The sequence below is a fragment of the Notolepis coatsorum genome, assembly GCF_963971535.1.
Source record: "Notolepis coatsorum genome assembly, chromosome: 11".
Lineage (NCBI taxonomy): Eukaryota > Metazoa > Chordata > Actinopteri > Aulopiformes > Paralepididae > Notolepis > Notolepis coatsorum.
The window spans coordinates 41,210,049-41,232,408 of record NC_140175.1 but is presented as its reverse complement, the minus strand read 5'-3'; the positions used below and the strand labels follow the sequence as shown (position 1 = coordinate 41,232,408).

Genomic DNA, 22,360 nt, shown 5'->3' with positions numbered 1-22,360 from the left:
TTTAATTAAAGGTACAAAATTATCCATACAATTGTGATTCATCAGATCTTATATAGCTTTTCATTTGCCATTCCGTTTTTAAGATGGTCTTTCATTTGTAGTGAAAGGTTGGGTGCTACCAGTGGTGGTGCAGGAGGCAATTTCCACCCTACGTTGTGGGGAGCGCTTTGAGTGTCTAGAAAAGCGCTATATCTAGAAGAGAGCACATTAGTCGAGTCTTATGCTCTACACTGGCTTCCTGTAACATTTAGAATTGACTTCAAGGTCCTTCTCCTTACATACAAAGCTCTAAATGGACAGGGACCTAGCTACATCGCCAACACTCTAATAAATTACAGGCCAGTAAGAACACTGCGATCATCAGCTGCTGGACTACTAGAGGCTCCCAGAAACAGTCAAAAGAGGATCGGTAATGCAGCCTTTATCAACTATGCCCCAAAACTATGGAACAAACTACCCCAAAACATCAGGGAAGCCAACTCGCTAGACATCGTCAAAAGACAGCTTAAAACCCATCTCTTTGCTCAGGCATTTAAATAAAACATCAAGGATATCCTGACACAAATTGTACTTTACCTGCACTATTCTTACCCTACCTACACTTCCTATCAAATGCATGTGTCGGTTCTATGCACTGGAATTTTAAGAGCACTGGTCTGTTGTCATTCAAAATTGAACTATTTTATCACACTTTTTACTTCTTACTGATGCACTGCTGTTAAATACCCTGTTGTATGTCCGTTGTATTTTATCATTTTTAGCCTATTTTTAAACTGAATCCAACCGCACTTTGTTTTTACTCTGTCTATTCTATTTTTATTATTTGTATTACTGAATTTTAACTGTAAACAGAAAGGCCTATTGGGATGCTAGATCCTAATGTGAAATACTGTGATTTACCTTACCTTGCTACCTCTCTATCTTTTTTATGCTCGCTTATGCCTGTATTCTTTACTGTTGTTTGAACTGCAACTTCTGTATGAAAAGTGCTATACAAATAAAGTGTATTATTATTATTATATAAATGTAATGAATTATTATGAATTATTATTTGATGTTGCTGCAGCATTGTCATCTTCAAACAAATCCAAGCTAGTAGCCAACCTGTGTTCAATAAATATTTTCTATTCTAAAATGGCTTTGATGGCTAAGGAATGAAATAGGGCTGTGAAATTCTTAATCTACTAGCCTCTGAGGCCAGTTATGGAAGAAATTAGTTTCATGCTTTGAATTATTATACAAGAACATACAAAATAAAACCAAACAATTAGGATTCTTGCCAGTGAAGCAAAACAGTTGACGAGATATATTGTACACAAAGATATTCCATTTATTTAGCAAATGTACAGTTTCAAAAGCCACTTGAGGTTAATTTTTACAAAACAAAAGTGTCTGGATTCCCCTCGTAAAAAATAGTCACAAGCATTACCTGGAGAAATGCAATAACAATATCAAATCTAATCTAATGAATGCACTTGGTCTAATAAATATTAAAAAAAACACTAAGAAAGTAAAGGTGGAGTCTACTGCCATGACGTCTACTAAGAAACGAGGATAGGCCTACTCTGATCAGAATGAAAGTTACCCTAAGCAGTTTATTTGAATTCAGAAGAGGTCAGCAGTAAAGTAAACCGGGAGATAATTGTATATTCATAAACAGCATGAATCATATAATATAATAAACATTTGGTTAAATAAGTAGCCACTATGTAGGAATTCACACAATATTTGGAATGAACTGTGTATTAGGGAAAGATGTATTTCCAGTTATACATTTTGTTCCCATTCATTAAAGATGTGCTTTGAGCTTGGGAATTGTTATGCTCCACACGGGAACTGGTCCAAGACTACTTTTCCAATGGCGAGGTACATTGAGAAATGTAATCTTCCCAGTCCAGAACAAGGTTTAACCCATACATCGGTTACATAATCTCACATAGTCATAATTAAACAAACTAAATGAAGACATCTAAGAAGGGAGATGCCCCCTTGAACGGCCCTTCTAAGGTTTCTCTCCTCCACATTGCCTGTGGTGCATTTTTTCCCATTGCTAGGTTTTAGTGAGTTTTTCCTTACCTTCGCCTGGGGTATGTCTGGGAGTGTTGCATTCATCTATTACATTTTTTTTGGACTTCATGGTGTTTTTGTTTTCTTCTTGATTTATTGTTATTTCTTCTTGACTTGTTTAAAGAAGACGTGTCTGGCACATGGGGACATTAACACGTGTTGTCGGGCCTTACAAATACATTTGATTTGATTTGAAGACAATCCTACGCCCGGGCTCTTTCTACAGGTCGTAGAAGTCGAGGTGAGCCCCGGATGTGTAGTTGTCCTCAAGCAGCACCTTCATTAGTTTAGCACAGGAGACCTCACAGGTAAGCAGCTGGCCTTGCTCGAACATGACTGAGAAGGACTCCCTGACATTGAGGTCACCTGTGCTGGTTCTGGCCTGCACCTGCATGTCCGTATCCAGAGGTCCTGGGTGGGGGGGGGGGGGGAGGAAGAGGAAGAAGAAGAAGAAGAAGTCTTTATTTGTCATGCAGATTTCTTTTAACACACACATGCGACCCACAGGAACACACACACACACATGCATTGAGTCGCTGATGAAATATTCTCTGCACTTCCCATCCCGTCGTCCTTCCCCCCCAAGGGCAGCCGGGAGCAGACAAGGGCTGCAGCGTGCGCCGCGCCCGGGGACCAATCCAAGTGCTCCTGTCCGTCTTCGTCAGGGACACGACAGCGTTAGCGATCTGTTGTGCATGTTTTTCCATCGAGTTTATCTTATCGGGAGGGGAAACCCTTGAGTACAGGGAGAAAATGGAAACTCCACACAGAAAGGCCTGGGAGATACCCCACCTGGGTAACTGGCAACACAGCGACCTGGTCCCCAAGTGGGAATCGAACCCAGGATCTTCTAGCTGTGAGGCGACAGTGTTAACCACTACACCACAGTCACACATGAGTGGGGGGGATGAGAGATTGTTGTCATAAAATGCTGTGCTATTATAAAATCTTGTATTGTTATCATATTGTTATCACACATGTAATTTTGTATCCCAAATATAATTCAACAGCATGCCTCCTACTAGCCAAAGGCATAGATTAGATTAAAATGTATTAATTATACAGCAAAAGTACAGTACAACAAAAGGAAGTTTGGCATCCAACCAGAGTGCAAATGTAACAGTAAAGTGCAATAGTAATATACAATGTACAGGTGATTAAACTGGGTATAAAATATATAAATTAGTATTACTGACGTATAGTGCTAATCAGATGTATCTACAGAGTTGCAGTATAAATATGTACAGTGATACAGGTAAAAAGACGCTATGGTAGTAAGTCATACTGGCCAGCAGCGTAACTGGTAAGAGTAGGTAAGGAATATTTACAGATATCGACTTGTTGTACAGAACTTGTAAATTTGTTGTGATTTTGGGCTATACAAATACATACTAAATGTAAACTGTAGATATAGATATATATACGGTATATACAGCATTATTGTACATGTATAGGAAACAGAGTTCAAAGTTCATACGGGTATGGGTAACAGAGCCTAGGCCATGGAGTCAGAGTTCAGAAATTATATGGTATGGGGAGGGGGGGGGCTGTCATCGTGGCACAGAGTTCAGGGTGATGACAGCTGAGGGAAAGCTGATATGATAATTACTAACTGATTGATTGATTGATTGAAAACTTTATTAACAGATTGCAGAATGGGTACAATACAGTACAGCTCAATACACACAATTGTTAAGGGGATGCAGACCAGAGAAAGACTTTCGTCTTGTTTACACCAGGGTCCCCCATTTTCAATTCATCAGGACATATATGACATACATGACATACAGATAGTCAGTACTGCTACATCTATACATTTATGACATACCAGATTTGCAAATACAGTACTGTTTGTGATACAGAAGGAGTCAAGAAAAGGGAGTATATACATTTGACGTAGAAACTGTACATTGGAGGAGGTTGGGTGGGGGGGGTTGGGTACACTGGGATATTGACAACCATACTGGGTAATTTACATTGGAGGTGGGTGGGGGGGGGCACATTGTATAAACAAGCAAAACTGTACATTGAGGGGGGGGGGGGGGGGGGGGACTCTGTACAAACAAACAAAATTGTACATTGGACTATTGACAAGACCATACTAGGTAAATGACTGTACATTGGAGGGGGTTGGGTTAGGATATTTACAGGGGCCAGTGTTGCATTGTAGTCTCCCGTAGGTGTCTCTTGAGAGAGGTTTTGAAAGTGGGTAGTGATCCACATTCCTTTACAGCTTTGGGTAGGGCGTTCCACATTGATGTGGCATAATTGCGAAACGTGTTTAGTCCCTTATTTGAGCCGAATCTGGGTTTAACATGATTTGTGGAGCTCCCTCTGGTGTTGTGATCGTGGTATTCACTGACCTTTGGGAAGTATTTTGCCATGTACATGGGTACCTTGGTCGTGTAGTGTATCTTGTAGACCAGGCCCATTGCAAGTTGCTGTACTCTGTCATCTACTCTAAGCCATCCTAGGTTGTCAAAGTGGGCAGGGGTGAGGTGGGTTCTAGGAGTAAGGTCAAGCAGTAGTCTGACCAGTTTGTTTTGAGATGTTTGTAATTTTGTTTTTAGCGCCTTTGAGGTGCTTTGGTACCATGAGGTGCAAGCATAGTCGTAGTACCCCTGAATGAGTGCTCCTGCCAGAGTCTTCAGGGTATTCTTGTTTACCAGAGAGGAGATCCGGTACAAGAATCGAGTTCGTTGGTTGACTTTTTTTTATTACATTGGATGCCATTTTGTCACAGGAGAGATTAGCCTCTAGGATGGAACCCAGGTAGGTAATTTCATCTTTCCTTGTGACAATATTGTCACCCACTGTAACTGAGAAGCCGTCGGTCTTGCTGAGTTTGTTATTTGAACCGAAGAGAATGGACTCTGTTTTGCCCATGTGTAATGATAGTTTGTTATCAGCGAGCCATATGCAGATTCTGCCTAGTTCAGAGCTGAGGGTTTTTTCAACCTGTAACTTGTTCTTGTCAGAGACCAGCAGGGCTGAGTCGTCCGCAAACAGGAACAAGTTGCAGTCACAAGCTGACGACATGTCATTTGCATAAATTAGGAACAGTAGCGGTCCTAGTATGCTTCCTTGTGGAACACCACAGCTCACTGTGAGAGGGGGGGATAGGGTACCGTTTACCTCCACCATCTGTTCCCTGCCCTCAAGGTAGGATTGCATCCAGCTCACTGATAGACTATCAAAACCAATTGCTTTTAGCTTGTCAATCAGAATGGAGTGATTGACCGTGTCAAAGGCCTTTTGTAGGTCCAGCATGACCATGCCGCAGTATTTGCCTGCGTCCACCTCTTGTTTGATGTGGTCATTCAAATAGAGAAGGCATGTGTCAGTGGAGTGGGATGTTCTGAAGCCAGATTGGAATTCGTAGATTAGATTTTTTTCCGCTAGGTACTTTTCGACCTGTTCGTAGACTATTTTTTCCATGACTTTCGAGATGGAGGTGAGAATAGAAACAGGGCGGTAGTTGCCTGGGTCTAATTTGCTGCCCTTTTTGTGCAGAGGGGTCACCCTCGCAATTTTGAAGTCCTTGGGGACGTGTCCCTGTTTTATGGAGAGGTTTATTATGTGTGTGATGATTGGGGTGATGGCGGCTGCTGAGTCTCTGAGGAATTTGGAGGGGATGTTGTCATGGCCAGTGGCCTTGTTAGGTTGGAGGGCGCTCAGTTTATTGAGTACCTCATCTGTTGTTACCATTTCTAGCTTGAAGTCGTCCTTGCGGACCCCTAGGTTTTTGTAGTAAGCTACTATGTGTTCTACCCCATAAAGCCCTGAGTGGGAGGGTAGTTTGTTTACCAGTGTTGTGGCTATGTTTGTGAAGAAAATGTTTAAGTAATTGGCTACATCCAGCTTGTCTGTGATGAGCGTGTTGTCCGTTTTTATGTTTATGTTTGAGAATCTGGTTTTAAGTTTTTTACTGCATCCTAGTTGATTATTGAGTAATTTCCAAAGTTCACGTGGTTTGTTTTTGTTTTCCTAAGTTTTCCTTAACTTAGTTTTGTCAACTAGTTAAGCAAAACAAAGACACATTAGAAGCGCTTCTTGGAGTATAGTGTAGTGATAGTATAGTGTGATAATCTGTGCTCACTGACTGCCATGAGTAAATAGATTCCAAAAACAATATGCCAAGACACATAGATACCGTAGGTTGGTTATTATTATTGTGCTTGTTGCATTTATTGTAACATTCAGTCATACCATGTTAAACATTAGGTTAGTATGGGAAAGTTATCTTTCATTCATAATATAGTTGATGGTGCTATAGTCACTTACTGTAATAATTTTCATTTGTTTCCCCTTCTCAGGTACCACCTGCCCCTTCCTGTAGAGTCTCCTGATTGATTGACTCCAGCTGAGGTCCATTACTTATCAAGGGGCAGGTGGATAAAACCTGAGATGCCACAATGATTCGGTTGTGTGTGTGAACCGGTTGGTTCACCTTTTCGTTTGGTAGCCTTTTAGTTGTGTCTGCTTAGACATACGTTTGCTTGTTTTTCCCTATTGAGTTGAGTGGAGTTATTGTTTGTTAGTGTTTATCCCTTGCCTTGTTTTGTTTGGCTTGTGTTATTATTCCTGGTTTGTTCTCCCTTCCTTATTGTTTGTGTATGGTTTAAATTCCCCGTTATTTAATACATATAATTTACTTTGGTTATTTCTTTTACCTCCTGCCGGGACTTGTACTGACATACTGTTACTGAAGGGGTCGGGGTTCACAACCCTTTCAGGTTATTCAACTATGTAACTATGTGAAATGCCATTCATTAAGGAGGCAAATACATAGAAAATGACAAAAAAAACATTACATTACAAAAACATTACATCCATATGTGCCATATATATAAACGTGCAAATTGTTCACTAGGTTGGCCTTTTTAACTGCAAGATAAGTGCATTGTGCAAAACTCTAGTGATGATGTCATCAAGAGACAATTCCTCGACACATTTATTCACCAGTCACAATGGAGAGCACTTCTAGCTCCGCCCCAGTGTTCCTGGACATCGTGTTTAGTAGCACCTCCTGATCGTGCTGATTCGGTTGTGATACCTGAGTCTACAACTGGTGACATTTCACTGACCCTTCACCTTTTGTGATGCAAACACACTGATTTATAGACATGCGCTCCAAAAGAAACAAGTTCACCCCACATCAGAGGTTGGATGGCCTTCTCTGGTTGGACTAGGACACACTTGGACTAGGACAGCCTCCACAAAGGCTGGACGTAACACAACTTGCCTGGAAGCCACAGAAAAACGCAAACTGGCGGCATGAGTCTACTCTACCTGGGGCGTAGTTGAGAACCCTGAGGTCAGGCTCCTCCTCGGCCAGCACCCTGAACATCATCTCACGGGCAGCCTTGCCGGTGCAGTACAGCACCCAGGAGCGGAAAGGCTGCAGGGCGCAGAGCGAGGAGACGTTGACCACAGTGCGCCTCAGACCTGGGCGCTGTGGGAAGGCTTGGAGAACCCCCGCGGTGAGGCAGAGGGCCGAGCTGACGTTCAGTGACAGGTAGGAGTCCACCTCTGCCATGTTGGTGAAGCTCTTGGTGGAGCGGGACACGTCGCCTAGAGAGGCTGGGACAGGTAGAGGAGAGGGCAAAATATTTTCACATCAGGCTGCTACACCATCAGACAACACCAAGAAATATGTTGAATGAAACAAGCTCTCTCACCACGACGGAGTTCAAGTTGCTTATTTTAGAGTTATAACCATTTCACAACAAAAACAGCCAAAAGTGGAATGCCACCGATTTGAGGAATTCACGTTATTCCAAAGAATGTAAACTTCCTTTAAAGTCGCTTGGAAATATTAGCAGTTGCAGTTTAATGGGCTTGTTTCTGATGCCTTTGATTTTTTATTTTATTTTATTAACTCATTCTGCGCCAGTCACGAGAAAAGTCGGGTTTTAATCGTTATTTCTTTTATTAGCTATATCCATTCATTTTTCATCCATCCAGCCTGATGTTATCATTGGGAATGTGTCTGAGCTTGCAAAAGGGCAAATACCGCCGCCTACGCCTTCCAGTCGGTATTGCACTCCATTAGAAATGGTGTAGTTTCTTTTCTGGGCCGATCTGAGCCGTGCGGGCGGGGTTTAAATACTCCGGCAGGACGAGCGTTTACAACGATACATCTGCGATGCTGTCCCCCCCGCCCCCCCTTCATAATGCAATGCCGGACAATGTGGGATGGACCTCCGCGAGCAGTATTTGGAATGGCGATCAGATAATTGGATTATTTTTTTTGCATTACATCAGAGACAAGGTATTATTAGTGTTATCGACGGTGTTATTAGACCCATAGCTATAATATAAGATATATTTTAAGCACTCGCAAATTTTGCAGTCTCCGCATTGATTAAAGCCCTGGCGTTCTAGCTAGAAGGTAGACAGCGACCCCTGGCACTGATTGAGTTAAAGGAACATGCCAACATTATGGGAAATGCGCTTACAGTCTTCTCCAGAGTCAGACAAGAAGATAGATACCAATTTCTGTGCGTTCAGTAGAAAGCTATCCGGCTGCAAGTTAACCTAGCTTAGCACAAATTAATAGACAGGCTAGTTTAGCTGTTGGGCAAAAACACCTTTCCCAGAGTTTTAAGCTAGGCTAGTGGTCCGTATACGCTTCCATTCAATTTGTATCTATCTTCTTGTCTGACTCTGGCCATAATGTTGGAGTGTTCTTTAAAAAAAAAAATTAGATTGACAGTGTCTCTTCCTCTCTCAGTGCCCTCTCCCTCTCTCTCTTCAGTGCACGAATAGCAAGCTTTCATAAACCACTCCACTTCTTGAAATTGTAGAAACATAAAATCTTCAAATTAAATCATTATTCGTTTTCTTTTGCCTAACTGCATTTCAGTGTGTCATTCAACTTAAGGAAACAACTCATGGTAAATGGTAAATGGTGCATTTATATAGCGGTTTTATCCAAAGCGCTTTACAATTTTTTGTTCCTCACATATTCACACGCGGACGGAGGCGGCAACCATGCAAGGTGCCTACCTGCTCATCGGTTGTATGTTTTGTGCGTCTTGTGTGTCTTGCTCGGGAGGAACGGGAATCGAACCGGGAACCTTCCATCCAACCACTCTACCTCCTGAGCCACTGTCGCCCCTCATGATTCATACTCTGTCTGTAGTGTTGTTCACTAGTGGATGTGGTTTGTGTGATTAGATTCTGGGTCACATCAAACATTTCAAAGGACTTCTGATTTGGAATTGCTTACCAATAATTGATAATAGGTTTGCAAATTTGCTAATTGACAGCACCTACGTACAGTACCTACCTACGTACAGTACCACTACTTCCACTACTCCTCCATCATACAATCTGGCAGCAACAACCCAAGGATACTTTTCTCCACCATAAACAAACTCCTCAAACCCATGGACACCATCTCCAACTCATTCACTGTCAGTCAATGTACCTCATTTCTCTCTCACTTTCAAACTAAAATTGACACAATTCACAACCAACTGGCCAATTCCTCCACATCCATTGTCTCTGATCCGGAACCCGACCTTCCCCCACCTCCAAATCCCCCACTCTCATCCTTCTCTGAAATCACAGCATCCGACCTATCCACCATCATGACTGGCATGAAATCTTCAACCTCTCCTCACTCTCTCCCCTGATCACTACTATCATAAACTCCTCTCTGTCCACTGGCCTTGTCCCCCCGCCCTGAAACTCACTGCCATTACCCGTCTACTAAAAGAGACGGTGTCACAACCAAAGGTCTGATGACCAAACAAATTATACCTGGAGCGGGCTGTTGTGAAGCCAGCCCGTCCAGTGCATGCTTTAAGCACAGGTCCCGGTAGGTAAGAAATAATAGTATGGAAGCAAATGAGTGACAGAAGTATTTGAATTTGATCAGACACCGAATTTATAGCATTGAAAATAATTACTTTGAAAACATGTATCTGAATTTTTTTGCTCCGAATTTACCTGTGAAAAAAAATGCAATGTTTAAAATTCAATGTAAAAAATTCGAATGCATAATAAAATTCAATGTAAAAAATTCGATGCATAATTGCGGTGTATAGAATTCGATGTAAAAAACCATCATCCGGGCTACCCAGACAGGATAAGCAATCGAGCCTGGATGCAATCGAACTGACTTCTGGCCTATCACTGCACGGCTTTGTCAGTCATGTGATCACACCAACCCGGGAGAAAGATGGCGGTATATATTCATACGGTGGGGAGAGAATATATACATACAGTGGGGAGGAGACTGTACATTAGGAGGGGGTGGGTGGGAGAAAAATATACATACGGTGGGGAGAGAATATATACATACGGTGGGGAGGAGACTGTACATTAGGAGGGGGTGGGTGGGAGAGAAATATACATATGGTGGGGAGAGAATATATACATACGGTGGGGAGGAGACTGTACATATGTATATTTCTCTCCCACCCACCCCCTCCTAATGTACAGTCTCACTCTCCTCCCCACCGTATGTATATATTCCTGATCGCCATCCCAAATATCAATCGCGTTTATTGATCCCCCACGGTGTCCCCCAGGGTTCAGTACTTGGTCCCCTGCTGTTCATCCTCTACATTCTCCCACTTGGACAGATCATCCGCAAACATGGCCTCCGATTCCACTGCTATGCAGATGACACACAGCTCTACCTTTCCACCAAGACCATCACTGCCGCCACCCACTCCACCCTCATCACCTGCCTTTTTGACATAAAAATCTGGATGCAAAAAAACGTTCTTAAACTCAACTGTGACAAATCTGAACTACTCGTCATCATTGGCCCAAATTCCCTGACCCGCCCCACCCAGGCTCCATTTGTCACCCCCTCCACCCACGTCCGCAACCTACTATAATTCTTGACCCCACCCTTTCCTTCCTCCTGCATGTAAACCAGATCACAAAAACCGCCTTCTTCCACCTCAGGAACATTGCCCGTCTATGCCCCTCACTATCCTTCCCTGCTGCTGAAACACTGACCCATGCACTCATCACTTCCCGTCTGGACTATTGCAACAGCATTCTGTATGGCACGTCCACCAAAATCCTCAACAAACTACAATACGTCCAAAACTCTGCTGCTTGCATGCTCACCTCCACCCGCCGCTCCGATTTTATGGTAGGCTAAAAAAAATTGTATGGTATAGTTTGATGGTAGGCTAATTTCATTTTAATTTCATTTCAAACCCTTTATTTCAACTTGTGAGACACTGAGGTTACCCTCATTTACAGCGACAACAAGCTTACAAAATAGTTATCAGTAGATTCATAGACACAACAAATAATAAACAATAAAAATCAGTTAAGATGATACACAGTGGTCGGAGTTCATTTAAATGCAACAAGAGAAGGAAGAACCTCCAACTTCAGAGTGAGTAGGAGGGCATTCCAGTTGTTGGAAGCATCAAAGGAAAAAACTGTTTTTCCTAGTTCAGAGCAAACTCGAGGAACCCTAAGAACTAGTGTTGGGGGAAAATATCGATACGTAGTAGTATCGCGATACTTTGCGTGGCAATACTGTATTGATACAAGGACGCCAAGTATCGATATTTTATTATTTATTTAAAAAAAAAAAATTGTATTTTCTTATTTTTGTATAAGGAAGTTGCATTGTTCATTTCAATACCTGTAATAGTACAGTAGTCCACACACGCGTGCATTCAGTTAAGTTGGAATATGACTAATACAAACAGTTCAGTTTGTCAGGTACATGCAACACAGATTACATTGTTGACATCTGTCTGCTTGAGAAAATCCCATTTGCTGCAATAAAATGATTGAAGTGAGATGAACAGACTGAAAACTTTATTGTATTAGATAAAACATGTTGACAAAGTTTTACTTTTGCAGTTGAAAAAAGGTAATAAATCACAATATTAATATCGCAATACTCAGCATATCGCAATATATTTTGAATCGCAATACTATCGTATCGTGACTTAAGTATCGTGATAATATCGTATCGTGAGGCCTCTGGTGATTCCCACCCCTACTAAGAACCAACCAGCCATTTGAATGCATAGAATATGTTCCAAGATTCCAACAGTGTTGTGATGTAAAGGGAAGCTTACCAATAAAAGCTTTTTAAATAAACAACGACCAATGATAGTTAACACCTTTCAACCAGAGAAGGCCATCCAACATTTTCATGAAGGACACATATCTGTCACCAATAATAAATCTGAGGGCAGAATGATAGACAGAGTCCAAAGAGTTGAAGCCACAGCATGCCTATAAATCACACCACCATTGGCGGTCAGGTGGCGTAGCGGAGATTGCGTTCGTCACCAACCCCGGAGACGCTGGAATCCAGCTCACAGCTCCGGGGTTGTCACTAGGGGTGGGAATCACCAGTTTCATCATGATACGATACGATATCGATTCTTTGGACAATGATACGATATTTGCCGATATCACAAAGTCTCATGATACAATACGATTAGATTAGATTCAGGTGCCTGCAATCGATATGAGATGATATCATATGCCCATTTAACACAATCGGTAACATTTAGATCAACTAAAAAAAGGTAACGAAAATATCATTTGACATTTGTATTTTTGAGCTCTTCCAGACATTTAAAGGAAAATCAATCTATTGTTTTTAATACAAATAGACCTCCTGTTCACTGTAAAGTGCCACGTTTTGATATATTGAGCTTTAAACTTTAAGCTCCATTTTTTGGAACTCAAAACTCAACCTAAAACCCCTCCCTACCTTCCTCTCCCAAACCGTTCCTACAACAATTTGTTGATGTTGCATGATCATGTATAGGCCTACATTTATTATGTATTATATTGTTTATGTTCGATATGAATCGATCTTATTACATTGCATCGATCCGATTCGATCGTTGATAATTACATCGATGTATCGATCTGGATCGATGTATCGTCCCACCCCTAGTTGTCACCAGCTTGGCTGGCCGTTCACACTAATACAATTGGCAGTATTAGAGGGTGGGAGAAGCTGGCGGGGTGGGTCCGGGTCGTTGTAAACAGAGACTCCTACAGTTCGGTCGGGGCGCCTGCTAAGCGCGGATAGGATCTAAGTGGGATAGTGTGATCCTTCCACACGCTACGCCCTCTCAGTGAGAGTCTGCGCTGCCAGGTGAAAAGAAGCGGTTGATTGGCTAGACGTGTGTCGGAGGAAGCACGTGATAGCCTCCACTCTCCCAGACCGACTGTGGGGGGTAAGTGCGCAGCGACCAGGAAGGGGATTGGGAATTGGCATAACGACTAACATTGGGATGGGAGAAAATTGGAGGAAAAAGGAGGGGGAAAAAGATCAATTTATAAAAAAGAAGGAAAAAAAAAAAAAAAAAATCACACCACCATAGTCCAAGATTTATAAGAAAACAGCTTCAACAATCCTCTTTCTACTAATCACAGGAAAGCTGGATTTATTTCTGTACAGGAAGACAATTTTCTGTCGCAGCTTGGCAGCAAGAATATCCACATGGAACTTAAATGAAAATGTCTCATCGAGCCACAAGCCAAGATATGTATACTCTGTGCCTCTCAATGTTAGAACTGCTTAGTTAGTAGATAAATGTACTTCATCATAATCAACATTTCTGGCTCTGGAGAACAGCATACATTTAGTTTTACTAGCATTGAGGACTAATTTAAGATTGATAAAAAGCTTTGTGAGGAACATTAAAAGAAAGTTGTGAGTTCTTAATGGCCAGCTAAACAGTGTCAGCGATACAGTGCACAATAGTATCGCTATTTCAGTGTTAGGAAATTCAGTTGTACATAAAAGGAACACACAAACATTATGAGAAATGTGCAACTGCGTACCGTCTTCTCCAGAGTGAGACAACAACAAGTTCCTCTCTGTGCATTCAATAGAAAGCTATCCGGCTGCAACAGCTAGGCTAGCTGGTCCATATAATAATAATAATAATAATAATAATAATAATAATAATAATAATAACTTTATTTGTATAGCACTTTTCATACAGAGGTTGCAGTTCAAAGTGCTTCACAACAGTAAAAAATACAGGCATGAGCGAGCATAGCAAGGTATGGTAAAATAGAACGGACATACAACAGTAAAAAATACAGGCATAAGCGAGCATAAAAATTAAAAATGTAAATAGCAAGGTTACAGTAAAAAGTGTGATAAGATTGTTCAATCAGATGAAAATGGCCCAGTTAGGAGAATCAACCTTGGCTAGGCGGTGATGTTCACTATGTACGTAACTGGAATGTTAAACAACTTTGCTAGTAAAGGAAAAGATTTAGGTCAAAAGTCATCTTCTCCTCACAACAGAGCATCACTCTAACATCATAGAACCGACATATGAATTTCATTGGAAGTGTATGAAAGTAGGTAGGGTAAGAAATTAGCAAGGTATGGTAAATCACAGTGTTTCACATTAGGATCTAGCATCCCAATAGGCTCTCTGTTTACAGTTTGATTCAGTAAAAAAAAATTGTTTAAGAATTATAAAATAGAACGGACATACAACAGGGTATTTAACATACAACAGCACAGTGTTTCACATTAGGATCTAGCATCCTGATAGGCTCTCGTTTATATATATATACGCTTCTATTAATTTGTGCTGAGCTCTAGACTAGCTTGCAGTCAGATAGCTTTCTACTGAACACACAGATAGGAAATTGGTATTTATCTTCTTGTCGAATCTGGAGAAGACAGTAAGTGCATTTCTGATAATATTGGCATGATCCTTTAAACAATACTACCATAATACCAGTAAGCAACTAAGCACTTTTAGTTTTAATACATTAAGTAAGTATGTATACCTTTACTTAAGTAGGATTACCAATGTGCTTGGCCTACTTTTACTAAAGTAATTTTGTGTCAGGGTATTTGTACTTAAGTAAAATGTCTCAAGTATGCCTACTCTTTACACCACTGATGGGATACAGCTATAGATTTTACATCCGGGTGACATCCCTCGGTGTTGTTGAGGGGGCTCTGGTTCCTAGCTTTAGGATAGTGATGCCCGACTCCCGAGGGAGGCACAGGAACAACGTGTGCATTCTTAAAATGGACGGAATTTTCCTTTAAAATGTCTACATTTACTTTGTAATGCAATTAATCTGCAACAGGTGCATTCGGCCTACTATTCTTACCAGCATTGTTGACTAAAATAAGGTGCTCAACATCTTCAGAGGACAGCTTCTTAGCTGCTCCGATGACACTCTCCACGCCTTCTTTCACCCCAAGATCTGCGACAACACATCGAATCTCCAGGCCTGCCTTTCCCGTATCCGACACGGCCAATTCGGCTTGGAGCTCCCGCAGGTCGTCGCCAGAACGAGCCGCCAAAACAAGCGCCGACCTCGGCTTGAAGAGCAGGGAAATCTCCCTAGACACGGTGCGGCCGAATCCACGCGATGCACCGGTGATGACGCAGAGAACTCTGCCCAGGTCTTTGGCTTCTGGCGCTGTCGTGTTGGAAATAACGTCGGCTTGCATCTTGAGGAAATGTTGTGAACCCAGAACGGGGTGGCTATTTAAAGAGGGGATATAGAGATTATTCAAATATGAAACTTTTCAATCGATTTGTTGACCATGATGACCAACATTGTACACCCTGTTGCTTCACCAAGGCCTGCCCCCTGTTCCGCCCCCAGTTAAACAGCCACTATGCCAATATTATGTATTTTCATTTTGTGCCGGGTAAACGTTTAAACATGAATACATTTCTGTATTCATTTAGAAATGTTGTAGTATTTATTAGTTGAACGATAGGCACTCGGTTTTTCACTAGTTACTTAGAATTGACAAACAATTGCATTACATAGAAGTCAATAATCAGTCATTTTCTTTTCTTTTTATTCAGAATAATAAAGATTTTAAGTATTACATTATTATAGCATTGTTTCAGGAGGAGGACTGGAACTAAATATATCATAATGGTGTTTGGTCATGTCTACTTCCTTCACATGCTGCCAGAAAACTCGACTGTACTGCCACTGTACTGTACTATAACGCCTTAAAAAAAATTGCAGTAGTGTGCAGCTCCTAAGGCAGCAAGGAGGAGAGATTTTCCCATTGATGAGAATGTGGGATAGGAGGAGGTCATACCACGGTGTAATTACCATACCCATGTGTGGTATTTTCTTTTCACTCTATTGAGGATACTCCATTTCTGCCTACATCCAGGACATGTCATTGATTATCTGCACCTGATAATCAGCACATGACATGGACATGGACCTCCTCTATAGCCACAGTGTGATGGCTGTGAAAAGCACCAATTATGTACGCGAACGGTTGCCTCGTTCCCTCTGCTTTGGAGCATCTTCAACAAGTATGAAGCAAGAGTAAAAATATATATCGCAGTAGGGCAATTATACCATGACATAACCCCCATCCCACATTCTCATCAGTGGGAAAATGTGTCATGTGTTCCAAATGAAGTATGTTTTAGCTACAGGGCCAAGGAGAGAAGGGATCCTTTTATGTAGTAAATAATCCTGTGCAGCCAAACAATCTTTCCAGTTAATAATGTTTGTCTCTGGGGTCTTCTCAGATGTAACCTTGTGGAATGGAGATATATGTCTTGTGAACAGAAGTATTGTTTATTTCTTATATGGAGATATCTGATATTAGTTTAGCTCTAATTGTGTTTTTTCAGCAAGGTTGAACGTCACAGCTATGGAGTTTAATGATGTGACCCCCAATATGTGTACACTATAAAGGTCTTGTAGATCTAGGGCAGAGGTTCTCAAACCTTTCCAACATGGGACCTGAACTGAGTAGATCAGTCTCACCCCAGTAACCATGTAAGGGGTCACTCTGATCAAGTGGGGACCCATCAGAGACAGACCTGTGACCCATTTTGGGTCCTGGAACATCATTTAAGAAACAGTGGAGATATATGTCTTGTGAACAGAAGTATTGTTTATTTCTTATATGGAGATATCTGATATTAGTTTAGCTCTAATTGTGTTTTTTCAGCAAGGTTGAAGGTCACAGCTATGGAGTTTAATGATGTGACCCCCAATATGTGTACACTATAAAGGTCTTGTAGATCTAGGGCAGAGGTTCTCAAACCTTTCCAACATGGGACCTGAACTGAGTAGATCAGTCTCACCCCAGTAACCATGTAAGGGGTCACTCTGATCAAGTGGGGACCCATCAGAGACAGACCTGTGACCCATTTTGGGTCCTGGAACATCATTTAAGAAACAGTTTCTCACACCATTCATACAAGGACGAATTGATAAACTGGAATGCTGAAAGCTTTGTCTCTGAGTTATATTTTCCACCCCCACTGTCAAATGTGAGCTGTTAAACCCAAAATGCTGAGGCACAAATTGTCAAGTGACGTCAGAGTATTACAGTGTAACTTTTTCTATGGGAACGTGGTATTGGTAACCTTTATAAATTGGACAGAAATACTTTTGCTGGACACTTTTGAAGGAACCATGAATGAATGATGTCACCCACACTGTCAACAAGTTGAAAAGTCAGTCATTCGAGAGCGTTCTTACTTCCTCCTGTACTATATGGTTTGGTAACATCACAGACCAGGAGAAGAAATCTCTGAACAGAATTGTGCGTCTCGCACGCAAGACAATCGGGTTTAGCCTGCCAGCTCTAGAAGAGATCTATGGTGCCAGGCTGCTTTCCCGTGCCTCTGGCATTATCAACGACCCCTCTGGTCACCCAGCCGCAGGCCTCTTTGTCCCCCTCCCCTCGGGCAGACGTTACCGCTCTATCACATGCTCTACCTCTCGGTTTACTAAGAGCTTCTTCCCCAGTGCTGTGCGCAGCCTGAATGACTCCAAAGGCTAGTTTTGTATTTTATCCTATTTTGTTTCGGTGTGTTTATTAGTGTTATTAGTCAGGTTTGTGGAAGTGCTGTTTTTGTGTTTCTGTGCATCATGCACTTTGATTATATGCACTTTTACTGTAATTTGTGCCTCTCTGCACTATGCACTTAACTATGATATGCACTTTTAGGGGATGTTGATATCAATTTTAGCATTTGTCCTTTTATACTGTGTGTTTTTACATATTTTTCCTGTACTGTTTCTACTCTGCTCCTGTATTGGATTAGTTGTAGACACACAGTGTTTGCTCTGTACCTGTATTCCAATGTGGATTCGTACATACATGGCAAATAAAATCTTTGACTTTTGACTTTGATTCAGTCATTGAAACAGCCTGGTTTTGGGCTATTGATGTACTGTGGACTGGAGACCATGGCCCTGGTGGGGATATTGAATAGACTTATGTGTAACCTCTTTGGGCCCCGGTCTTGTTGCCTTCCTCAGTGCCACTCACCCAGGTCCAACTGGACTAGGGTTCCCTCTTATTATAACTGCACTGCCCAGGAAAGGAAGGCACTCCAGCATGTGATAAAAACGGCACAGTCCATCTCAGGAGCAGCCTTCCCCTCACTTTAGGACATAGTGCACGGTATATCCTTCTACAGTACACTATACTGTGAACTGAATGTGCAATATTGTTACTCTGTCACTTGTGACTTATTTTTCTACTTTATTTGTCTTTGTTAAGATTCTTTATTTTAGCATTAAAGTTTTTCTTAATATTTTTCATTCTAGGTTAAGTCTATATTTTGTGATTCTGTGTGAAGGTCACAAGGTGGGACTAGCAAAATACGATTTTTATTGTAACTGGTGTAAATGTCAAATACATCTTGAATTTTCTAACGTAGCTTGAGCTTGGGCTGCATGTATTCTGTTATTGATATTACATGGTTATATTTCAAATATTTTATTTTTTAGAGATTTATTTGTCCTCTCCTGAGGCCAGGGCCTGCCCTTATTCTACTTATCCACAGGGTGGCAGTGTGAATTTCTCAAACTTGAAAGGCTGATGACGTTTCTCGGTCACGTGAACACAACATAGCACAGAAGAACAGACGTGGCTTTGTAGCTAGTCAGCATACGATACGAATAAGACATGTAATAATAATTTCACTCAGCGGAACTGTTTTAGATTAATCATGGATATTGCGTTGTATTTGATAGCTGCAGCAATCCTCATTGTGCTTATTGTCTTTGCGGTGAAGGTGCGGGGTAAATCAGAGGAAGGTGAGGAACTAGCTGTTGGCTAACGTTAGCTTAGTCAGCTAACATTTTACAACTCGCATGCCATATGTGTCAGTTCTTAAACCTTTCCTTTGTGTTTAGTTTACTTTCCCCCTCTCTTTGTCATGAATTTCTCTTTATTTTTAATTGCTCTGTAATTCTTTCTCCTGACTTCTATCTCAGTTAGCTAACGTTACATTAGATAGAGAGCAAGCTAGCTAGTGTATTCATCTGATTGATTGATTGATTGAAAACTTTATTAACAGATTGTAGAATGGGTACAATACAGTACAGCTCAATACACACAATTGTTAAGGGGATGCAGACCAGAGAAAGACTTTCGTCTTGTTTACATCAGGGTCCCCCATTTTCAATTCATCAGGACATATATGACATACATGACATACAGATAGTCAGTACTGCTACATCTATACATTTATGACATACCAGATTTGCAAATACAGTACTGTTTGTGATACAGAAGGAGTCAAGAAAAGGGAGTATATACATTTGACGTAGAAACTGTACATTGGAGGAGGTTGTGTGGGGGGGGTTGGGTACATTGGGATATTGACAACCATACTGGGTAATTTACATTGGAGGTGGTTGGGGGGGGGGGGGGCCGGGGGGCACACTGTATAAACAAGTAATACTGTACATTGAGGGGGGGGGGGGGGGGGAGACACTGTACAAACAAACAAAATTGTACATTGAACTATTGACACAACCATACTAGGTAAATGACTGTACATTGGAGGGGGTTGGGTTAGGATATTTACAGGGGCCAGTGTTGAATTGCAGTCTCCCGTAGGTGTCCCTTGAGAGAGGTTTTGAAAGTGGGTAGTGATCCACATTCCTTTACAGCTTTGGGTAGGGCGTTCCACATTGATGTGGCATAATTGCGAAACGTGTTTAGTCCCTTATTTGAGCCGAATCTGGGTTTAACATGATTTGTGGAGCTCCCTCTGGTGTTGTGATCGTGGTATTCACTGACCTTTGGGAAGTATTTTGACATGTACATGGGTACCTTGGTCGTGTAGTGTATCTTGTAGACCAGGCCCATTGCAAGTTGTTGTACTCTGTCGTCTACTCTAAGCCATCCTAGGTTGTCAAAGTGGGCAGGGGTGAGGTGGGTTCTAGGAGTAAGGTCAAGCAGTAGTCTGACCAGTTTGTTTTGAGATGTTTGTAATTTTGTTTTTAGCGCCTTTGAGGTGCTTTGGTACCATGAGGTGCAAGCATAGTCGTAGTACCCCTGAATGAGTGCTCCTGCCAGAGTCTTCAGGGTGTTCTTGTTTACCAGAGAGGAGATCCGGTACAAGAATCGAGTTCGTTATTTGAGTTTGTTATTTGAACCGAAGAGAATGGACTCTGTTTTGCCCATGTGTAATGATAGTTTGTTATCAGCGAGCCATATGCAGATTTTGCCTAGTTCCGAGCTGAGGGTTTTTTCAACCTGTAACTTGTTCTTGTCAGAGACCAGCAGGGCTGAGTCGTCCGCAAACAGGAACAAGTTGCAGTCACAAGCTGACGACATGTCATTTGCATAAATTAGGAACAGTAGCGGTCCTAGTATGCTTCCTTGTGGAACACCACAGCTCACTGTGAGGGGGGGGGGGGGGGGTAGGGTACCGTTTACCTCCACCATCTGTTCCCAGTAACATAGGATTAGGAGGACGACATAGGATATTAAAGGAGAATGTCACCCATTACACGTCAGTCAGTTGTGAAAACGCACCACTCTCTTTGGATGTAAAAGCTGGGGCTGCCCTGCCCCATAGACAATGAATTGTTCTCTGACTTTATCAGGCCATACAATGTTTGTGTGAGCTCTTACACCCACATTAGGTTTATATTCTAGCATTTGCTAGAAGGTCTGAACCAAAATTAAAACACCATTAGGTGTAAGAGGTCAGACAAACATTTGATCACCTCATAAAATTATAGTCTCATTCAATTCTATGGAGCAGCTGCATATTTTACATCCCAGTGTCAACGATTTGGAGGGGGGGGGGTTATCTCTGATTTCTAGCTTAAGAGAGTGGTGCGTGTTCACAAATACTGACGGATCTGTCCTGGGAGGCACAAGAAGAACATGTGAATTCTTAAAATGGATGACATTCCCTTTTAAAGTTGGTAATATAAAAGCAGTTTAACTACAGAGGTCTCTCTTTGTCTCCATTCTCAGCCGATACGGAACACATACAAGATGTCGCAGCTCGGGTGGCAGCGCGCCCACAGCCGGTGGCAGAGGAGCGTGGAGTGGGCATGCCCCGTCGGCGCAGAGACCTCGCCGCAAGGTTTAGACGTGCCCAGAGAGATGCAACTGGCAATGGTATGTAGTACACACACGCATGGCAAATCTGTTGCCTATACTCAATTTATACATACCTACTGCTTTCACGGTCTACAACTGCCCTACATTGTAATCATAATAATCATAACTACCTACTTCATACTATTGACCGCAACTTCGCAAGAATATAGTATCCCAAGAGCGCAAGAGTCAATTAGTGTATGTATTTACATGTGTAAAGAATAAAAGGTTGAAAAGCATATTCTGGATGTGGAACGGAATTATTATGTGATGCGCGTCGGTGTTAAATACTCCTCTGCTTAGCCCATCGCAGCTTTTTTATGACAGCCTACATGTAGCCGCAACAATATCTATTTGTACATGTCCCTTACCTACTCTTACTAGTTATGCTGCTGTCCAGTATGCCTACCATAGATATATATATATAACTAGATGGTGCAAGGCGGAGTCTCCAGCGTAGTTCACCGGTGGCCATCTTGTCACAGTCAACATGTCAGTGACAGTCAGTGATCTGCACAAACCAAAATAAATATTCTTAACTCTCTGAAATCTTGGTGGATTTACAAACTGTTTGGTTTATTACAAACGATGCTTGGACATGTTGAAATTATTTTCATAAATGAAAGTCCATTATAAGTATGCAGTATGATGACTACATCTGACGTTTATAACAAACCAAACCGTTTGAAAATCGATTGAAAATTTAGCACGCTATGGTTATTTCAATAGTACATGCACCATAGACATTCATGTGGGCGTGCTGCCTGTGGCAAGATGGCCGCCATGTGGCAACGTCAGTCTCCATTGGCCAACAGCGCGGGTCAGTCCTCTAGCCTTTATATATGTCTATGATACTGTGACGAACTTGATAGGATGCAGGTTCGCCACGGTTCAAATACAAACAAAAGCGAAGGTCCACACGAGAGCAATATC

General features: G+C 41.8%; 2 protein-coding genes across 2 annotated transcripts in view; one reads left to right on the top strand and one right to left on the bottom strand.

The window, feature by feature from the left end:
* Positions 1-1,317: 1,317 nt before the first annotated feature.
* On the bottom strand, positions 1,318-16,907 carry spra (sepiapterin reductase a). The gene is made up of 3 exons (XM_084325451.1): positions 15,178-16,907; positions 7,360-7,650; positions 1,318-2,478 (listed from the first exon to the last, which is right to left on the bottom strand). Exons 1-3 carry the CDS (start codon positions 15,521-15,523, stop codon positions 2,288-2,290), a joined length of 828 nt encoding a protein of 275 aa, XP_084181577.1. The 5' UTR covers positions 15,524-16,907; the 3' UTR covers positions 1,318-2,287.
* A 2,021-nt stretch (positions 16,908-18,928) lies between these two features.
* Positions 18,929-22,360, top strand: part of ddrgk1 (DDRGK domain containing 1) — a 34,735-nt gene continuing 31,303 nt past the window's right edge. Inside the window, exons 1-2 of the mRNA XM_084325450.1 lie at positions 18,929-19,116; positions 21,299-21,445. Of these exons, the coding sequence (XP_084181576.1) occupies positions 19,029-19,116; positions 21,299-21,445 (235 nt within the window). The 5' untranslated portion in view covers positions 18,929-19,028. The remainder of the gene's footprint in view (positions 19,117-21,298; positions 21,446-22,360) is intronic.

Bases quoted from the DNA above. Each gene is read 5' to 3' on its own strand.
- spra (XM_084325451.1), bottom strand. From the start codon at position 15,523: ATGCAAGCCGACGTTATTTCCAACACGACAGCGCCAGAAGCCAAAGAC. The intron at 7,651-15,177 runs GTAAGAATAGTA...TACCTGTCCCAG, and splicing joins TATTTTAGTCAACAATGCTG to CCTCTCTAGGCGACGTGTCC. The intron at 2,479-7,359 runs GTAGAGTAGACT...CCCCCCACCCAG, and splicing joins GGTTCTCAACTACGCCCCAG to GACCTCTGGATACGGACATG.